Genomic DNA, 17,934 nt, shown 5'->3' with positions numbered 1-17,934 from the left:
ATGGGGTTTGCTGTCCGAACCTAGCTGGTGGGACAAGAGGTAATGAGGTCAATGAAGAAAGGCAGATAATGGTGGTGGGATTAAGTAACAAGGTATAAACTCATAGACATTTAAAAAAAATCTTGTCGGATGTGTGTATAAATATATTGTATGTTTATATAAAATGTTTATATAAGGACACATAGATGAGCTTCTAGGATAACTCCGACCAGTGTACGGGTGTATAACTCCAACCTGTAAACAGGATCATGAGATGCCAAACCCTGTCCAGTTAAGACCTGTGTTTGGCTAAGGGGAAGGGCGTAAAAATCTTCATGCCATTTTCCAGAAGCTCCAGTTCCTCCAGCCTGCCCTTGAATGTCTCCTGCTGTAAACTAACCCTTTCTTCACTGGTCAGGCTCTGTTCACCTTCCTACGAATACCTTCAAGAAAACACTGTTGGCTCTTTAGCTGCACCATCAGTATGCTAGTAGGAGCAGGGCAGCATTTCCTTCCTACTTTATATCTGAGTGAGAGTGTTATTTAGGCCAATCTGCTAGGCAGGTCTGCCTCATGTAATATCTTGGTATGATAGATGTTGTACTGAGAAAAAAAATTAAGGACCTGTATCTGTTGATTTACTAAATTATTAAAGTGGATGTGAGCATCGGATTTATGCAATAAACTATGCTGCATGAAAAAAGGTTTAATTGACTTCACTCTTTAATTATTTAGAAAGGATGAGATTAGAAAATGTGATCAGCTCCCCCTGTGCTCTGCATTAATAGCCTTCCATTGTTCTTAACTGTATAAGGGTTGCACTGGGGATTAGCTTTATAGCTAATAGTCTCAAGTTTGACAGTCTTAAGTTATTAGCCTTAAGTTTGGCAGTCCAGAATGGGAGGGATAAATAAGAAAATATTCATCAGGTTGAGTTTAGCAGGATGACATCAATGTGCAACTGCCTTTTAGACTCAGCACAACTCTCCCTCCCTTTTGGTGTTGCGTGTAGTTGACATAGTATGCATAGAGAGTCATACCAGGACACTGCAGGAGTTAATCTTAAACCTTCTTGTTGCTCCATAACATTTAAACCTCTTCTTATTTTTTTTTTTTTTTTTCCCCTTTACAGGAAATGACCTAGAGGCCTTACAAATACATTTGTGCATTTTTGTTCTGAGTCTCCAACTGAGGGCAAATGCAGTCTGGAAGCACCACTTCTTAATGTTACAACGGAAACAACTACCTCAACAAACAAAGGGAAAGAAGGCTTGCAATAATAAACACTCTAATTTTTAATAGCTTACACTTGCAAAGTCTTCTGTAAACAGTCCAGATTATTAATTTTTTTTCCCCTCCAGTATTAATAAGAGACACCACAAGTAAATCAATTTGGCAGACTGGATCTGTCGAGATGTTTGAAGATACTTGATCTGCTGACGTAAGGATTTGTTTTTTCAAGGAGGGAGCCTCTGCACTGCTTTTAGAATCGCTGTTGATCGGTGGTTTGCTCCACTTTCCCTGATATTACTAACAGGAAAATTGTATTAAGCTATTGCTTCTAAAACTTATTTGCATTGACAAAAATAACGTCTGTAAACTTAACAGCAAGTGATGACAATATGCTCATGAAGAAATTGTAGGTGGTAGCTTCTCTGCTTCAGCATTGCTTTTCTGTGTGCAGAGTGGAAAACCAAACAGGAGACAGAGCATTATTAAGATACATCGGCTTGCTTTTTGACTACAGTTTTAACTGCAGCAGGGCTGCACTGAACACTGAAAATACAAAGTCAGCAAATCTGCTGCCTTTCTCACTGCTGATACAGATTACACGGACGCTTGCCTTTTTGAAATGCCTTTTGTGAAACCTATGTACACAGTCCTCCACTGTTACTGTACGTAACTATATATTTGGGGAAGGAATTTGACAAGTGATTGTTAATTCAAGGAATCTTTGGACAAGCACTCACTTATGTATTGCTGTAGTGCACAAGAAAGCAAAATGGACTATAAGCGGCGCTTTTTGCTTGGCGGGTCCAAGCAAAAAGTGCAGCAACACCAGCAGTATCAAATGCCTGAGCTAGGCAGGACGCTGAGCGCACCGCTGGCATCTACATCCCCAGCATCCCCCTTGGTCTCCTCAGCTACTGCAGGCAGCTGCAGCCACCCTGTGTCCCATACGACTCCGATTGCAGACATCCAGCAGGGAATTTCCAAATACCTGGATGCGCTCAATGTGTTTTGCCGTACAAGCACTTTCCTTACAGACCTTTTCAGCAGTGTATTTAGGAACTCGCACTATTCTAAGGCAGCTATGCAACTGAAAGACGTGCAGGAACATGTCATGGAAGCAGCGAGTCGACTCACAGCAGCAATAAAACCAGAAATAGCAAAAATGCTGATGGAACTGAGTGCAGGAGCTGCAAACTTTAAAGATCAAAAAGAGTTCAGCCTACAAGACATTGAGGTAAGTTACCTTGGGGGTACTTTTTTGCGTGTGAATTTGTATCATTCCTTCTTAGTTGGACATCTCTGCAAAATCACTTCTACACCAAAAGTTCCTTCTGCTTTGCTTTGTATTTGTGGACTGTGCTGGTAAAAAGAGAAACTCTTTATTTCCTGTATTTTCTTGAAAGTAATAAATCATTTGTAGTGCCTAACTTCCAGCTATGTTGAATTAGGTATTTAATAGATATTTCTGCATAAGAACTTGAACTGTAAAGATTTCATGAAATAAGGAACACGAGGTACAATTATATTGTATCACCTATAAATTTCTAAATGGTAATCTTCTATATGATTTAATCTTAAAACCAGGAATCCAACAGCCTCTTTATTCTTGGGGGCAACTATGCTTAGTTTAAAAATGATAATGCAAAACAAGAACAAAAACCCCCAACCAACCAAACCAGCACCCTGCTCCTCCAGATCAGCTAGATAGAAGTTTTAAACAATCTTCTGTTTTATGTTAGCTAATATTTCTAATGGTATTAAGCCATCATATTCTAAATCAACCTATACTTTCCTTAGTATTATCTATTCTAAGAGGAAATCTGAATGCTGGGAGTGGCGTATTGTCATCAGTGTTTGTGTAAAACTGCATATTACGTGACTAGTGGTTGAAATTGGTGTGAAATCATGTTTTATCAGTCTTCGAAATATTTTTGTATTGTTGAGCTGTTATGCTTAGAAGAAAAATACCATGCTAGACTGAGACATTTGACATTTTGTGTTGTAAAAAAATTTGTCCTGACTTTGCTATAATTTCCATACACTGGCAGCGAGTGCCCAACAGCCAGAATTCGGAGAGTCTGAAGTTAAAAGAGGATCCCCAACTCTCATTGTGCCTTTCTGGGTACTTCTCCTGTAGTAAATGTCTTCACTACATAACAAGCAGTGTTAAGTGACAGTCACAGATGAATTCCTGGTGGTTTAAGTAGTTCCTCATGTTTTGACGTATTTCTTTACAGCAGTTGTTGCAAAGTTATTCCTACAGAATTTCATCTTGAGTGGAAAACTGACTTTTGAGTTCTCCTATTTTTTATGTAGATTTCAGGTAACTTTGTAAGGATAAATGTTATATACACAGCATATATCTGCTTTCTGTAACTGCACAACTTTTATGGGTGAAGTAGTTAAGTAGAATATTATTTGTAGTACACAATTTTAGTAAGAAATATGGCTGGTTTCAATGTTGTATACTTAGTATAGAGTGAATTAAGATTTGCTATATATTTGTTGTCTTCTGTGGAGTGGTATTTTTGAAGGCAATCTAATATCACTATTTTTAGCTATAGTATCTGTATACTGCTTTTATAACCCAGTCAAGCAGTTCTAGGTACTAATTCAGACCCTGCCCCACATGCTGCATGGAGAGTGCTTCTTCAGCAGGGAGTTCACCAGCAAAGCAAACCATTGTTTGCTTAAGTTGGCTGTGTGTCCTACCAGCTTAAAGCAAAGGTAGAGAAACTTGCTTTAGTCCCTGCTTTACTGTCCTGGGTTCAGCAGTAGCAGTCATGTTTTTTCCTTTGTGTTAACTGGTGCAGTGCTGTGTTTTGACTTCTAGTTTTGAGAACAGCGTTGGTGAAGCCGATGTTTTCGGTTGTTGCTAAGTGATGTTTACCCTGACCAAGGACTTTGTGAGGCTCATGCTCTGCCAGGGAGGAGGCTTCACCAACGCTGTTCTCAAAACTAGAAGTCAAAACACAGCACTGCACCAGTTAACACAAAGGAAAAAACATGACTGCTACTGCTGAACCCAGGACATTTACCTAACCCATATTCCTGAGCAACGTGTACCTGCCATGCTCTTCTCAACAGGCAGCTCTGTGGTAGGAACAAACATAAAGAGAATGCAGGCAAAGCCAGCTGGATTGCTTGGTTCTGGTTTTGGGCATATCTTGTAGAAATTGATCATTTGTCATTGTACTTTTACCATAGAATCCCAGACTGGTTTGAATTGGAAGGGCCCTTAAAGCTCATCTGGTTCCAACCCCCTGTCATGGGAAGGTACACTTTCCACTAGACCAGGTTGCTCCAAGGGCCTTGCAACCTGGCCTTGAACACTGCCAGGGATGGGACAACCACAGCTTCTCTGAGTAACCTGTGCCAGCACCTCAGCACCCTCACAGGGAAGAACTTCTGCCTAATGTCTAATCTAAATCACCCCTCATCAGCTTAAAGCCGTTCCCTCTTGTCCTGTCACTACAGTTCCTTGTAACAAGTCCCACTCCAGTGTTCTTGTAAGCCCCTTTTAGCTATTGGAAGGCTCTGCATCTTGCATATAGCTTTTAAAAAAAAACAAAACCTCAAGATTCACAGGAATTTTTGAGTAGTGAGGCAAGTATTATGTTCTTGTTTTGCTTTAGAACCAGCAAAATTTAAGGTTTTGACACTGACTCAAATGGTGGTTTTATAAATCAACCAGGGAGTGTGGTTTAGATGACTTAAGTATATGGGCAAGCTAGTTGGGTGATTGTTCCCAGGAAGCAGTTACCGGTGCTCACTGTCAAAATGGACCTTGGCAGGTCAGTATAGAGACTATATTTAAGTTTGTAGATGACTTGGAAAGCATATGATACAAGTATGCTGGAAGACCTGCTGAATTAAAAATAATCTTAAATTGAACAAACGAGTTTTCAGTTTGGGTTAGAATTCAGAGGGGAAATGTAATGTTACAATGTTTAAAAAGACATTTTCAGCCTCAGAAGTGAAGTCCCCTGGGAAGCCATTCTGAAGAACTGTTCTATGGTTTATGGTAGTCATATGTTGAGTAGGAGTCAGTATTGTGTGGTTGCAAATAATAAATCAGTGTTGTTGATATTGTGCAAAGAGGCAGTTGTCATGCATTTAACATGACTGTAACCTGCAAGAACCATGAAAGAAGCATTCAACTCTCTTCACTGGTTATTATGGCCTTAAACACAGCAGTGCCCCCACGTACCACTGTTGTGGTAGGTAGAGAAATAGCAACTGGAGAGGCACCAGAGAATAACAAGAGCAGTCAGACATCCAGGAAATAGGACTTCAGAGGACAAATTGAAAGGACTGACCCTACAGAAGAGAAGACATAACAAGGAAAATCAGAATTGTTTAGGTATGTAAGAAGCTGCAAGAAGACGTGGTATTGTTTTGTTGTTCATGTCCACTTAAGGTGGAGCAAGAAGTAATGAATTTAAATTTCTGAAGGCAAGATTCATATTAGATTTTGTGGAAATACTTTGTAGTGTTAGTGAAGCACTGATGTGTATTGGTACAAAGGGTAAGGAGCCTGCATCATGCATAATTTACAGAACAGGTTAAACCTGCATCTAGCAAAACTAACCCAGGTGAAATTGCTCCTTGCTTGGGACAGTAGGGTGACCTTCGAGAGCCTCTCCTACTCTGTGTTTCTGTGATTTGAAGACTGAGCTATTTATGCTGAAATTTTAATTTAAGAAAGTGTGGCTTAGGATTTTTTTCCCCGTATCTGTAGGTACTTCAACATTTTTTGAAACTACCACCAGGATTAAAAAGTTCACAGTGGAAACAGAAAAACATGAAGGGCTTGCCTGATTTCATCAGAGTTCACTGACGAGGGAAACTGAGGGCAAAAGAGTGTGACAGCCAGTGTAATTGTTTCCTTAGGAAATACGAGGGGGAAATAAAGTAGTATCTGAAGTTGCTTTTGTAGCTTCTGTAGTGAAAGAACTTACAGCACTGAGAGAGAGTTGAGTGATGGTTGAATGTCTGAATGGCAGCTCAGTGATATCCTGTGAAGAGGTACTCAAGACCCTCTTATTTGAGGGATTGAGTCTGGTATTACAGAAACAGTGGGAGCTGAGTTGTACTTCCTGGTAGGGTGAGAGGACAGAACCGCAAATTCCTGAGGAGGACATGAGAACAAAGCTTTTTCTATGAGTGAGCCCAGCTAAGGGAGACACACTTTTCCTAAGCCTGCCTCATCAGCGCCAGTATGTCTTGAGGAAGAATGAGAAAAAATAAGCAGAGCAGGTGTGTCTTTAGAAATTTAGCAGAGAGCTATAGCTTTCTTGTAGTGCCACATATTTTTATCTAGTGTGGTGGGCTTTAGCCCGCAGGACAGGCAGTATCAAGAAGACTTCAGGTTTTGATGAACACACTTGGATTTGGACTACAAAAAAGGTGGTGCAGCCTGGACTGTAGTAGCAGTGGATGAGGGTTTTAATTCATTTACTGTTTTTTAGCAGAACAAAGCTTGTTAGTTCAGAGCTGTCTGCCAGGATGTGCAAGAAGATGACTTCTCTTGATCAAAGTATTGGTAACAGATGGAGTTTTCCAAGGTTTCTTAATTTCAGAAATGCAAATGCTGAGTTTTGTTTTCTGCCTTTCATTTCGTCTTTCAAAAAACTTCGAATTCTCAGGTGTTTTGTGTTTGTATGGGTGAGAAACAGTTTGGAAATCAAGGGGAAAAAGAGTGCATTTTGTGTTAAGTTTTCCAGCTCTGTTGTAAGCTGTAAGACTGCAGTAAAACTGCACTCCTGTTAATAAAAGTGCTAAAGGAAATCCAGGGGGGAGGGGGGAAATTAAAACTGGAAAAAAGTTTGTGTATTTCCTCATCTTCTGTGAAGTTTTGCAGCAGCCACAGTACTGCAAAATGTGAAGAATGAATCTTGGTTTAGCTACATGGAGTTTGTGTGTTGTCTTAGAAGTGGTAGTAATGACAGAGATGTATATGCTGCCTTCCCAAACAAAAGGGAACAGCCTTGGGGACAGGATGTTTACTTGGATACTTGTCTTTGTACTAAACAGAGTTATATTTTTTTGGCTTTTATCTGTATAGTAAATGAAGATTTTTGATCAAGAAGCTTGTGGGACAAAAATGTCTAAGTAAATACAAAACGTAGGCTGTCCTTAGCAAACATTGTAGAGCACAATTTTAAATACATTTTTAAAAATTATTATTATCTTTGCTGTTATTTGCAGGGATTGGCTTCAGACTTCCCCAGGTTGAGAAACTGTCAGTAGCAAAAAGCTGCTTCAAATCAGTAGAAAATGCTATGGCTTGCTGCAGTGCTGTTGTCTCCTTGTCTTGCTCTGCAGTTTCATGGTCTGCTCTCAGATCTGTTATCATTGTCTTTAGAAATGCTTTGTATTACATTTTAATGGCTTTTTATTTTTAAAATGCTTAACAGTGAAATGCTGTTTTGCTAAATCATAGTTACCATTTTAGTAGCTGTCAATATCAGATTATCACTGCTGGTTGACTGTTAGCAGAAATGAGTCTGTTGGGTTGCCCATGCGTGCTAATACCATAGCTGTAATTCTGCTGGAATCTAGTTTGTCTTGTAGGTACCACTTCTTTAATGAGCAGGACTGTGTCTTCCCTTGGAGGTGTTTTGGTCATGAGATCGCTCTTGCAAACTGCAGGGCACTGCTGCATAGTAAAAATGAATAGTATTCTGCCCACTTTCAGTAATATGTGGGAAAGGGTGCAATTTCATCATCTGGTACACCAGTTTGAGTCATACCTCCTTGTTAGCTTCATTATGTTGCTATTTTAAGCTGACTCTTCAGTGAGTAGATGGGCTGCGCACAGGCTTATCGTTACCCAAGCCGTTAAGAACTCTGTTAAAGGAAAAGGAGGTAGTAGGAAACCACTGAAAAGTGTGTTGTGGTGTTTTGTTTTTTTGAGTGTTTTGTTTGTTTAGGGAAATAGCCCCCCCAAATAAAAAATTCTGCTATGTAAGATGGTACTTGGAACTGCAGGTCAGCATTTGTATAAGTAAGGAGGGCTGACACTGATTGTTTGTTAACTTTATTAGTGGCAGAGTTCTTTTTTTAAAGAACCTGTTGTGTAAGATTTGTTTGCCAGGGAATTTGCATAACATCACTGTTTAGAAATGAATTCTGGCAATTTTATGTGTGCACTTTGTCCAGCAAAATACCCCAAAGTTGATTGTGTGCCCCCATTATGAGAATGGTATAGGACAGATTAATGTAACACTGCATCTCTACCTGATGCTCCGGTTTGTAGGTAACCAGTTTGATTAAACTCATCACCTGTTTCAGAGACAAGGAATTCTGAAGTGAGACCTCCCCAAAAAGTCCCATTGCTTCCAACTGTCTAAACAGTAAGACAGATTTCCTTTAGGTAAGGCTATTTCCTACTGAGATAGGTAGCTGTCCTGCCTGGTAACGTTAGGAAGTCAAGATGCTAGAGCTGTATTTCTTGGCACAAAAAGCTTGCAAGCTGAAGACCTCACTGTATGTGCAATATAAATTATTCTAAGAAATGGCTTAAGAAAACGCATCACTACCAAGACGTTATTAGTTGACACCTGTGATGATTTCACTTTGTCTTTGATTACTGTGTAGTCTCTTAGTCTCTAGGTTTTTAGTTTGTTCTTACTGTGGTCTAAAGTAGAAGAGTTAAACAGTTCTGCATGGGAAAGTAGGAAAAAATAACCTTGCAAAAAGAGATGGCGGTGTCTCCATCTGTGGAAAAGACACATCCATATGCTAATACTGTTCTGCCGGCTTTGCAACAGAGATTTAGTATATTGCTTTACACACTTTGGTAACTGCTGGCCGACACTGGCTGTATTTGTTAAACTCTGGAGTTGGAATTCTTTCTCCAGTTGAGACAGTTTCAGCTCTTCGGAAGAAAACCCTCAAGAAGTGCACTTTAAAGCTGAGTGAATTTGGCATCTGCACTGAGCATTTAATAGTGCAAAAATCCTCTGCCACTTAGATTTTATTTAAGGAGTTAAAACCATCCTGTCCCATTTCTGAGGAAGGCTGAAATAGATTATTTTTTTAACAAAATAGGAGTTCAGTTAAGCAGATGTTACTATTTATCTTTACTGTTTAACGTTGTAAATTATACCAGGAATGTTGTGTGCTACCACTTAAAAAAACTAAATAATTTGTTTATTTTGAGCATTATTCCCAGGCAGGGGAAACTTTAACCTCTGTACCTTAAATATTCTTTGAAACTTAATCGGCTTGAAATTCGTAATGAGTCCTAGTTTCTTTTTCCCCTGAGAGCTGCATTCTTCGTACACAGAAATATTCAGATCGCTAGTTTTCTCGTAAATATTTCTAACCTTGTAGCCAGGAAAGTTGGAGGGTTTTTTTCATTTTATCATTTCCTGACTGCTTTTTTAATAAGGCAAACTCCTTTCAAAGGTCAGTCAAAATACTAAAAATGTTTAATTTCATGCCTTCTACAAAGAAGGGAAGTGATTGAACCAGAATGGAATGTCAAAAGGAGTCCGGATGCAATGGAAAATAGCATTGCCACCACTGGTTCTTCTGAAGTAGATAGTTAATGCATATAACTGTTCATGTGACTACAGAGTCTTGCCAGAAAGATCATTGTGTCGGAATATTTTTATTCCAGAAGAATGTAGCTGAAAATAAGCCTGATGATTTATTTGCTCCAAGGCATAATGGCTTTGTACATTATCTATGTATTTTCTGATTTATTCCTAAAATGGAATTCGAGTCTTCTTTTAATCAGTCAAAGTCAAATATACATTTTAAACCACTGTGACAAACTACAAAAAAGAAAAAAAAACACTCTGAATAGCTTTTAAATACTTTCTGCCATAATTCGGAAAATACTTGCTTCTTTGCTGCATTGTAGCTGTGTTTTGTGGTAAGCTTTGGTTTGCTTAGAAGAGCGTGACCCTGAAGGTAGATGAAGTGCTCCTGTTGGTGCTGCTTTGCTTTCCAGGTTGTCTTGCTGGATGGCTGCACTCTTGTCTGGTCTTCCATGTGTTGTGGCTGTTCCTAAATAGTCAAGTTGTGTGATCTGATTTGTTTGTAGTAACTGAGGCATATGTTTGTCTTTGGTCATAATTCTGATTAGCACTGGTATGACGGGGATAAACGGGGATGGAAACGTGCAGGGGACAGCGGTCTGGGATGCAGAGGTTGGACCCTGTTCCCCAGCACAATGCTGGTGCTGCCCTTAGGCCAGTGAGTATGGGGAGGCATCAGCAGCCCTTTGCTTCACTACTTTTCCTCGGGCTTTCCAAGTGAGTACTCCATGACCCATTTCAGTGAAATATTCTGAAGAGAAGATTTGTTCCAGCGTTAGCAGTTCCTGTCAGAGGATGCGAGCGACAGGGCTGCAACTTTGTGCATTCTGCAGTCACTGTTACGTTCTAAAAATGGCACTGTGTTGTCACTGCATTATGTGGCAAAATGTTTTCATGCTAATTGCTGGTTATTGCTTGGCTTGGAAGATAAACTCCTGGATTAAACCTCTCTGATTTTAATGATACTGGTTTAAAATTATTCAGGCTTTTGTTTTTCTTTGGGTTTTTTAGCATAAATTCAGTCAGGTCTATTTGCAAGTGGGTTTTGCTGTTGACTTTGCCCTTGCGATAATATGCTACTCCCCTGATTGTTTCATGTGCTCGGTATTGCTAAGTAACTGAACAAGTTTTTCATTCTTCAAATAACTGTAACTTGAGTGCAGAAAAATTACATGGGATCAGTGTGATCACCCTTAATTCATAGAAACCGGTGTTTGCTTGCTGAATACCTTATTCTAAATAAATGGTTAAATATCAAGTATTACTTCCGACCTGAAGTGTTACTTTAACACAAGAAAAAAGATCTGAGTACCCCAGACACCGAGCAAAAGAAGAAGAGAAACTTCTGTGAAATCCTCTGCTTTCTTGAAAAGGGTTTGTTTCTTCTCCCACAGGTACTTGGGCGATGTTTCTTGACGGTGATGCAGGTCCACTTTCAGTTCCTGTCACAAGCTTTGCAGAAGATCCAGCCAGTGGCACACTCTTGCTTTGCTGAAGCTGTAGCCCAGGAGAGAAGGAATGTTAGTGGGGCCGGAACCTCAAATATAAGCCCCACAAATGAGCTAGAAGATGCAATAAGATCATGGAGAGGAGCAGCAGAGGTATGGACGTCTAGTTACATTATATTTAGTAAAATGGCAGTTACATTTAGTGAAACCTAAATTTAGGCTGGATGCCCTAATAAAGGAAGGAAGTCTCTGATTTGTAAGACATCCTACATTTGAAGTGGGGAGCATGGTGCAGTTAGTTTTACCTATATGCTGATTATATCCATATGCTATTTTACCTACATGCTGATACATTCTGCCCTGTGTAAAGTTTTCTTTGTGATACATAGGGAGTATATAAGGAGTGCACAGTGGAAGCAGCTTTTTGTTAGTAATGAATTAACAGCGTTCAAGTGTGGTTTGGCAGAAGTGGTAAAATGTTTGAAAAAACCAGCAGAAAACCTAATGAAAAATAATTTATGTCTAAAGCTTTTCTGCTTTCCGTCGCGCTGTTGAAGTCCACAGACTGATAGATCAGAATGGCTTCAGACACTGTATGCACATTTTCCTTAAATTCAGGTAACTTGGAGCATGTGCTTTTTAAGCCCAATTTGGCAGCACACCCAGGCTTTTTATAGTCATCTTGACTGGAAATCTTATCAAGGTTTCCATTTATCAACCTGGAATGTGCAAGGTATATGAAAGCAAACAAGTTTCTTTTAGAACTATGAATGCAGAGGAATTGTTTGTAATTTTTACTGCAGCATAAATTTATTTCATTGGATAAAATAAGGATTTTGGGGTGCTTTAGGTGTAATACAGATAATTGTAACAGGTCTAATCCTGGTATAGCTGTACTCCTTTTGCATTAAAAATAGTTATTTTTATGTTGAATATATTTAGTTCCTTAAAACTCTTACAATTTGTAGAAATGCCCTGCCATTGCTATCAAGTTTATTTAAAATGTGGTTTAAATTAAACTTGGGTCTGCAGAATCTGAGTCCTTAACTTTTCCCTTGTACCTCCTTGACAGCCCTCTTCAGCTATTTCTGTTAATAAAACCTGTATTTCGAAATAGAGTTTAATGCAAGCATTACGCTAATCAAATCCTTCATTAAACATGAATGGAGAGGAGAAGAGAAAAATACAGATTCCTCCTAGTTCCTAGAATAAAAATAGAAGAAACTTCTCAGTTTTTATGGTTGCCTAAAATAACTACTCTGAAGTATTTGTGGGGGGTTTAGGATAGCATAAGAAAAATCTGCGCTCTCTCATAATTTAGACAGGCTAATATACAAGTCATTTTGATAGAAGGGAGATTTGAAATACTGAAATATTTCCAAATTTTAACTTTGTGGAGGAAGGCAATCCATTATTTCCATATAAAACCAGCTTCCTTGACAGGGAATACACTGTTATTTCAGAATAAAGTTTAAGACAAAAAGTTTTGTCAGTAGCTTGAAACTGTTTTCCCTTTTTAAGATTTTTGACTTGGAAAACACTGTAATTCTGTATGTGTCAATGAGGTGAGCAATGACCATTGGCTGTAGCACCAAAAATCTCCAATTTCAACATCTTGCTTTAGAGCAAGACTCCTTCGTAGTCTGAAAAATAAGCTTTTTCCAAGGCCTTAAATGCAGTTGTGAGCAGGGTATTTTTTGTTTTACCCTGCTCAGTCATTTATCATTTTACAGTTAAAACTAGGTATGTGGCTTTTCATATTTTTTATTTTTAAAAGTCATACTACATAAAACTGTTCTCCTCCTGTGCTCAGTTGGTCTTACTCTTGTGTGGCTCTTCTCAAATCACACCACAGTAATCAACCTCAATTTTATAAAATATATCCTGTGTACACAGGAGTATTTGTCCTCATGGTTAAATGTATTTTCTGTGGCAAGTAATACCCTTTATGTTGAAGTTGTAAGTCTCTCCTCCGGTAATGACAGTCATCATATGGCCTGTGTAACAGGATCCTTAGTCCTGACAGGGAGCTGAAATAGTAACAGCAAACAATGAATTAAGTTGCTAGCCAGCACCTATATGCCATACAAATTATGTGAGATCTGTACTTTCAAAGTAGCAGTAGAGATTTAATTGTAATAAATAATCTCCTCTGGATCCTTCCCACCAGGTGCTGCTTCTCAAATCCTTTATAAAGTTTTAAACTCTGTGGGGTTTTGTTTGTTTGCTTTTTTTTTTTGCTCTTCTTTAAAATTTAATTAAGTGTGACCTGGTTTAATGTTGAACCTCTTTACCCTGGATATTTTATTTTGCATGACAGGCCACATCTCGACTCCGAGAAAGAGGCTGTGATGGATGTTTGGCAGGAATTGAAGTTCAGCAGCTTTTCTGCTCACAGACTGTGGCAATCCCTGAACATCAGCTCAAAGAGCTAAACATGAAAATTGACAGTGCTTTGCAGGTAGTTTTTAAAGACTGCTGCTTTCATGTGCATGTCATACAGTCTGTGGGCCAAGGAATGAAATAGGGAATGGCTCTCTTACTGCAGAAATATGTACCAGAGGCAGCCATGAGGTATTTGAGAATTAGTTTTGGAATCTTACATGGTAAATGTGTGTATGCTGTAGAACTGAGTAGGGTAGCTCCATGTAACAATTCTTATATATGTATCCAGATGTGATGACTGCTTGCTTACTTGCTGTTATGCCTGTGCTATCTCAACTTTTTGTTTAATGCCAGGCTTACAAAGTGGCTTTGGAGAGCTTAGGCCATTGTGAATATGCAATGAAGGCTGGCTTTCACTTGAACCCAAAAGCTATTGAAGCAAGTCTTCAGGTAAGATCTGCTAAACCTGGTCTTTCGTTCATCCCTCCTCACCTTGAAAACAACTATTTCAAACAAATAAATTGGACTCATGTTAAGATTTTTCTAATGTCTTAATTTCTTCTAATGGATCTGTTCTGTACTCCAGGGCTGTTGCAGTGAAGCTGAAGCCCAGCAAACAGGAAGGAGACAGACTCCACCTCAGCCCATTCAGTGTGAACTGCCCACTGTACCTGTTCAGATAGGATCACATTTTCTGAAAGGAATATCCTTTAATGAGTCTGCAGCAGAAAACCTGAAGCTGAAAACGGTAATAACGGAATAAACGGTATAAAAAAAAAGTGAATTCCTTAATCTTCAGAGAACAACTGCAGTAGAAGTTCAGTGCCAAACTTGTATTTAAAAGTGCATTTTTTTAGCCTGACTTCCTGTAGAAACAAGATCTTGATAACACTGTAGGTCCATGCCTGCTTCTGATGACATTTAATCACCTGGAAAAATTCAGTTCTATCTGAGAGCAGCAGAGAAGTCTAGGAGACACTGAAGCCTTGGGAAAGTAGATGGGTTAGGCATCAAGAAGTGGAGGGGAACGTGAGCCCTTGCAGGTGGCTCAACCAGGTGGTGCACTTGACAGCACTTACCTTCTCAGGTGCCAAAATAAGTCTGGCCCAGCATAGTGCTAAGAGAGATACTTGAAGCATTTGTACAAAGCTCCTCTTAATGTCTTCTCACAAACTTTAACCAATTGCTAAAAATAATTGAAAATTGTGGAGAAGTTAACTGTATTTTCAGTGTGAAGGAATGGAAAAGATATCCATTCGGGAGTAATTTGGGCAATTTGAATCAGCATTTTCACTTTTTTTTTTTTTTAGGATAAGCCCAGTTCCTAGTTCCTGAAAGAGTTCATGCTTAAAATGCTGCTTTTCTGTTGTCTTTGCAGTGCTTTTTAATTAAACTGTTCTGCAAGTTAAGCAAAAAAACCTGTTCTATTATTTTGGAGGAGTGTGGTGTTCCCAATAGCAGAGATGATCTTGTATATTTCTGTTCTGCAGTTGAGCTTTTCTAGTTGTACAAGACTGCTCAGAGGTAGCAGATGTTACAGTTGTCTGAAAAGCATGTATAATAATGCTTAATATGTATGGAAGCATTGATGTTAACATTTCTGAATTGTGTATTTAATATGACAAAATGTTTATTTTTTCAGCACACAATGCTGCAGTTGATTAAGGAAGCTGGATGCCATAATGGACTTACACCACGGGATGACTCTCCTGTTACTGAAGTACTAAATCAGGTTTGCCCTTCCACTTGGCGAGGAGCCTGCAAAACTGCTGTACAATTGTTGTTTGGCCAAGCTGGACTGGTAAGTGACTATGAATAGGCTTAGCAAAAAAAAGGCTACATCCTGAAGAGAAACTGGGTATTTTAAAGCGTTTGGAAATTAATTTCCGGGGTCTTAGTTTGTGTTTCCCCATTTTTAACGCTGCAGCTAACTTGATTTATGAGCAAAGTGTATCCTTGTAGAATGCAAGTTCATCTGTAGCTGATAGGAACAGGAGAATGTACTGTGTACTTTGTACTCTCTGTTACTAGATAGAACACAAAATGAAACTTCTAATTCATAGTGAAATAGAAAGATTTTTCAAATCTATGGATGACCATGTTAAAAAAAAACACCCTTCCTCCCCCTTTCCTTCCCCACTTTTCTCAGATTAGGTTTAAAAACTGTGGGTTTTTTTCATTTCCTCTCTGCTTTGAATGGAAGCTGGGTTTCCTGCCTGGCATAAACCCGGAAGTCCTCTGCCCCGCGTAATGCTACCTCACATATCCAAAAGAGCCCAGAGCAATTAAACACCTTGGTGATGACATATGTGTTTAGAAACAAAACCCTTGGATTTCAGAGTGTTTAAACAGTTGCTCAAGATAGGTGCTTGGAACATACTCTGTAAGAAAATGCATTTGTGCTCCCCTAACTAATTACTGCAATCTCTGCATTTAATAAGGTGTCATTCGTGACACAGATTTTTTTTTACTAATGTGAGTTTTCATTTGAGTGGACAAAATGGGGACATGAATGCAATCTGATAGGAAGAAAATGCAAGGTACACCATAGCCTATGACCGTTTCTATCAAGTATTCTTTGAACCGTCTTTAACTTACAATAACCTAAATGATTCTTGTTGATTCATATATGAATTATTTGTTAAGGTGATGGCAAGCCGTCAGGACTTTGTAATTAATTGCAGTTTCTGATGAAAGGATCCATATTGCTACATACTTAGTAAATATCACATTTTCCAAACAAATCACACAGCTGATTATGTGACTTTGACCTGTCTTCCTTCATTAAGCCACACGTGTTTTGGTACTATTGACAAGGTCTTCAATAACGGTGAATGATAAATTGTAAGTTATGAATTTGTCAGGTGTTTCTACTTTAGCATTCCTTTGATACTAGATATTATTTATTAGAGGAGTAGGTTCAAATCATAGTGGAATTCAATGTGTTTTCATGTAAAGAAGGCCTAAAATCAAAGGCACAGACAACCAGTATCCAACAGCAGTGCATCTGCTGTCAATCCTGACTTCACTATGATACAGGGATTCAAGGACAGGAGATAGTAGTGCATTAACCACTCTGTGTAAGGAAGCTTTACAGGGAGGCGTAAGAAGGTGGTATCTTTTCAGGGAAAGAAAGCAATTGTGGAATAGTAGGATTGATCAAATTTCTACTGAGATGTTTTCAAGGAAAGCCTATTATTAGAAGTACAAGAACTAAAAAGAATGCTATGGTTAAGTGGGATTGTATCTTCACCTACCATTGTTTATGCTAGGATGCTGGGAGCCAGCAGCAAGGGATGGGAAATGAGGTTAAGAAAGGAACTGTTTCTCAGCAGCCCTGTGGGAGTGTGCTGTAACTCAAGAGTTTTTGGCTCCTAAGTGTCTAGATGAGGAATGCCTTGGAGAATGCTGCACCTCCTGTCATTTCCTTTCCAGGGGGTTTCAGTGTTGTGCACACCCAGGTTCTGCCCTGATGAGATCTGGGGAGTGGCCTGAGGCACATTTGGACTCAGGATTCTGAAAATGTCTTGATGTCCCCCAGTCTAGACATAACTAGTTAGACCTGCTGGTAATTAAAGCAGTGATATTCTTCAGCTTTATCATAACATTTAGAAAGTCGTCAGCATAAAACTTAACTTAGACATTCTCCCAAATGACAGTGCTGATATATGGAATATTACTTGGGTTGAATCATCCAAAGCTTTTTGCATGAACCTCAGATTCTGAAAGTAGCAGGTTTCTATCTTCAAAGACACAGTAATGAGCTATCTGCATGACGAAATACTTGACAGCCTTCTCTCTTTCGTTCATTCTCACTTTGATTTATTACAGTCTGGAAGGGTATGAGGGTTGAGGTTTTTCTTTATAAACTATGTGCTGTAATTTTTTATGAGGTTCAGTTACGGTTCTATGTAGCCTCATGCAATGGTGAGAAATTGTGATTTGCCTCTCTAAAGCATTCTTTAGGTGGAAATGAGAGAGGAAGCACCTGTAAATCAAGAACAATAGCTGTCTGATGCACAGGAAGCTATCCTCTAAGCACCCACCAGGCGGGGAGGGAGAATGTGTTTATTTTGTATAGAACTCGGATAAGTGAATCATGGGACAGAGTTATGTAGCCTTTGCTTTACAGCTTTTAGAAACTAAGCTGTCTGCACTAGTTGAGAATTGTGTGTAAATTTGTCATTCAAATGCCAAATTTAAAAGAGAGCATTACTTGACAGTCTTTAGTCTATCTTTAGTCTATCTTGCCATGTGCCTTTTAAGAACAAACTCATTAAGAGTGGAAAGCACAATGAGATGTGACTTAGTTTGCTTGGTTATTTTAGGCTTCTGTT

The 17,934-nt window shown here is 39.0% G+C and overlaps 1 protein-coding gene across 5 annotated transcripts in view; it reads left to right on the top strand.

Moving 5' to 3' along the window:
- Positions 1 to 17,934, top strand: part of GARRE1 (granule associated Rac and RHOG effector 1) — a 63,599-nt gene that overhangs the window by 30,536 nt on the left and 15,129 nt on the right. For all 5 annotated transcript variants that reach the window (XM_057400194.1, XM_057400192.1, XM_057400189.1 and 2 more), the window contains exons 2-7: positions 1,112 to 2,446; positions 11,159 to 11,365; positions 13,533 to 13,673; positions 13,952 to 14,047; positions 14,184 to 14,345; positions 15,240 to 15,398. In XM_057400194.1, coding sequence (XP_057256177.1) covers positions 1,952 to 2,446; positions 11,159 to 11,365; positions 13,533 to 13,673; positions 13,952 to 14,047; positions 14,184 to 14,345; positions 15,240 to 15,398 — 1,260 coding nt within the window. In that variant the 5' untranslated portion in view covers positions 1,112 to 1,951. The remainder of the gene's footprint in view (positions 1 to 1,111; positions 2,447 to 11,158; positions 11,366 to 13,532; positions 13,674 to 13,951; positions 14,048 to 14,183; positions 14,346 to 15,239; positions 15,399 to 17,934) is intronic.

Source organism: Pezoporus wallicus, unplaced genomic scaffold (genome assembly GCF_028554395.1).
Source record: "Pezoporus wallicus isolate ANWC-B61680 ecotype Strahan unplaced genomic scaffold, APGP_CSIRO_Pwel_v1 contig_447, whole genome shotgun sequence".
NCBI classification, from domain to species: domain Eukaryota; kingdom Metazoa; phylum Chordata; class Aves; order Psittaciformes; family Psittacidae; genus Pezoporus; species Pezoporus wallicus.
The sequence above is the reverse complement of the archived record's forward strand: the minus strand, read 5'-3'. Positions and strand labels throughout refer to the sequence as shown.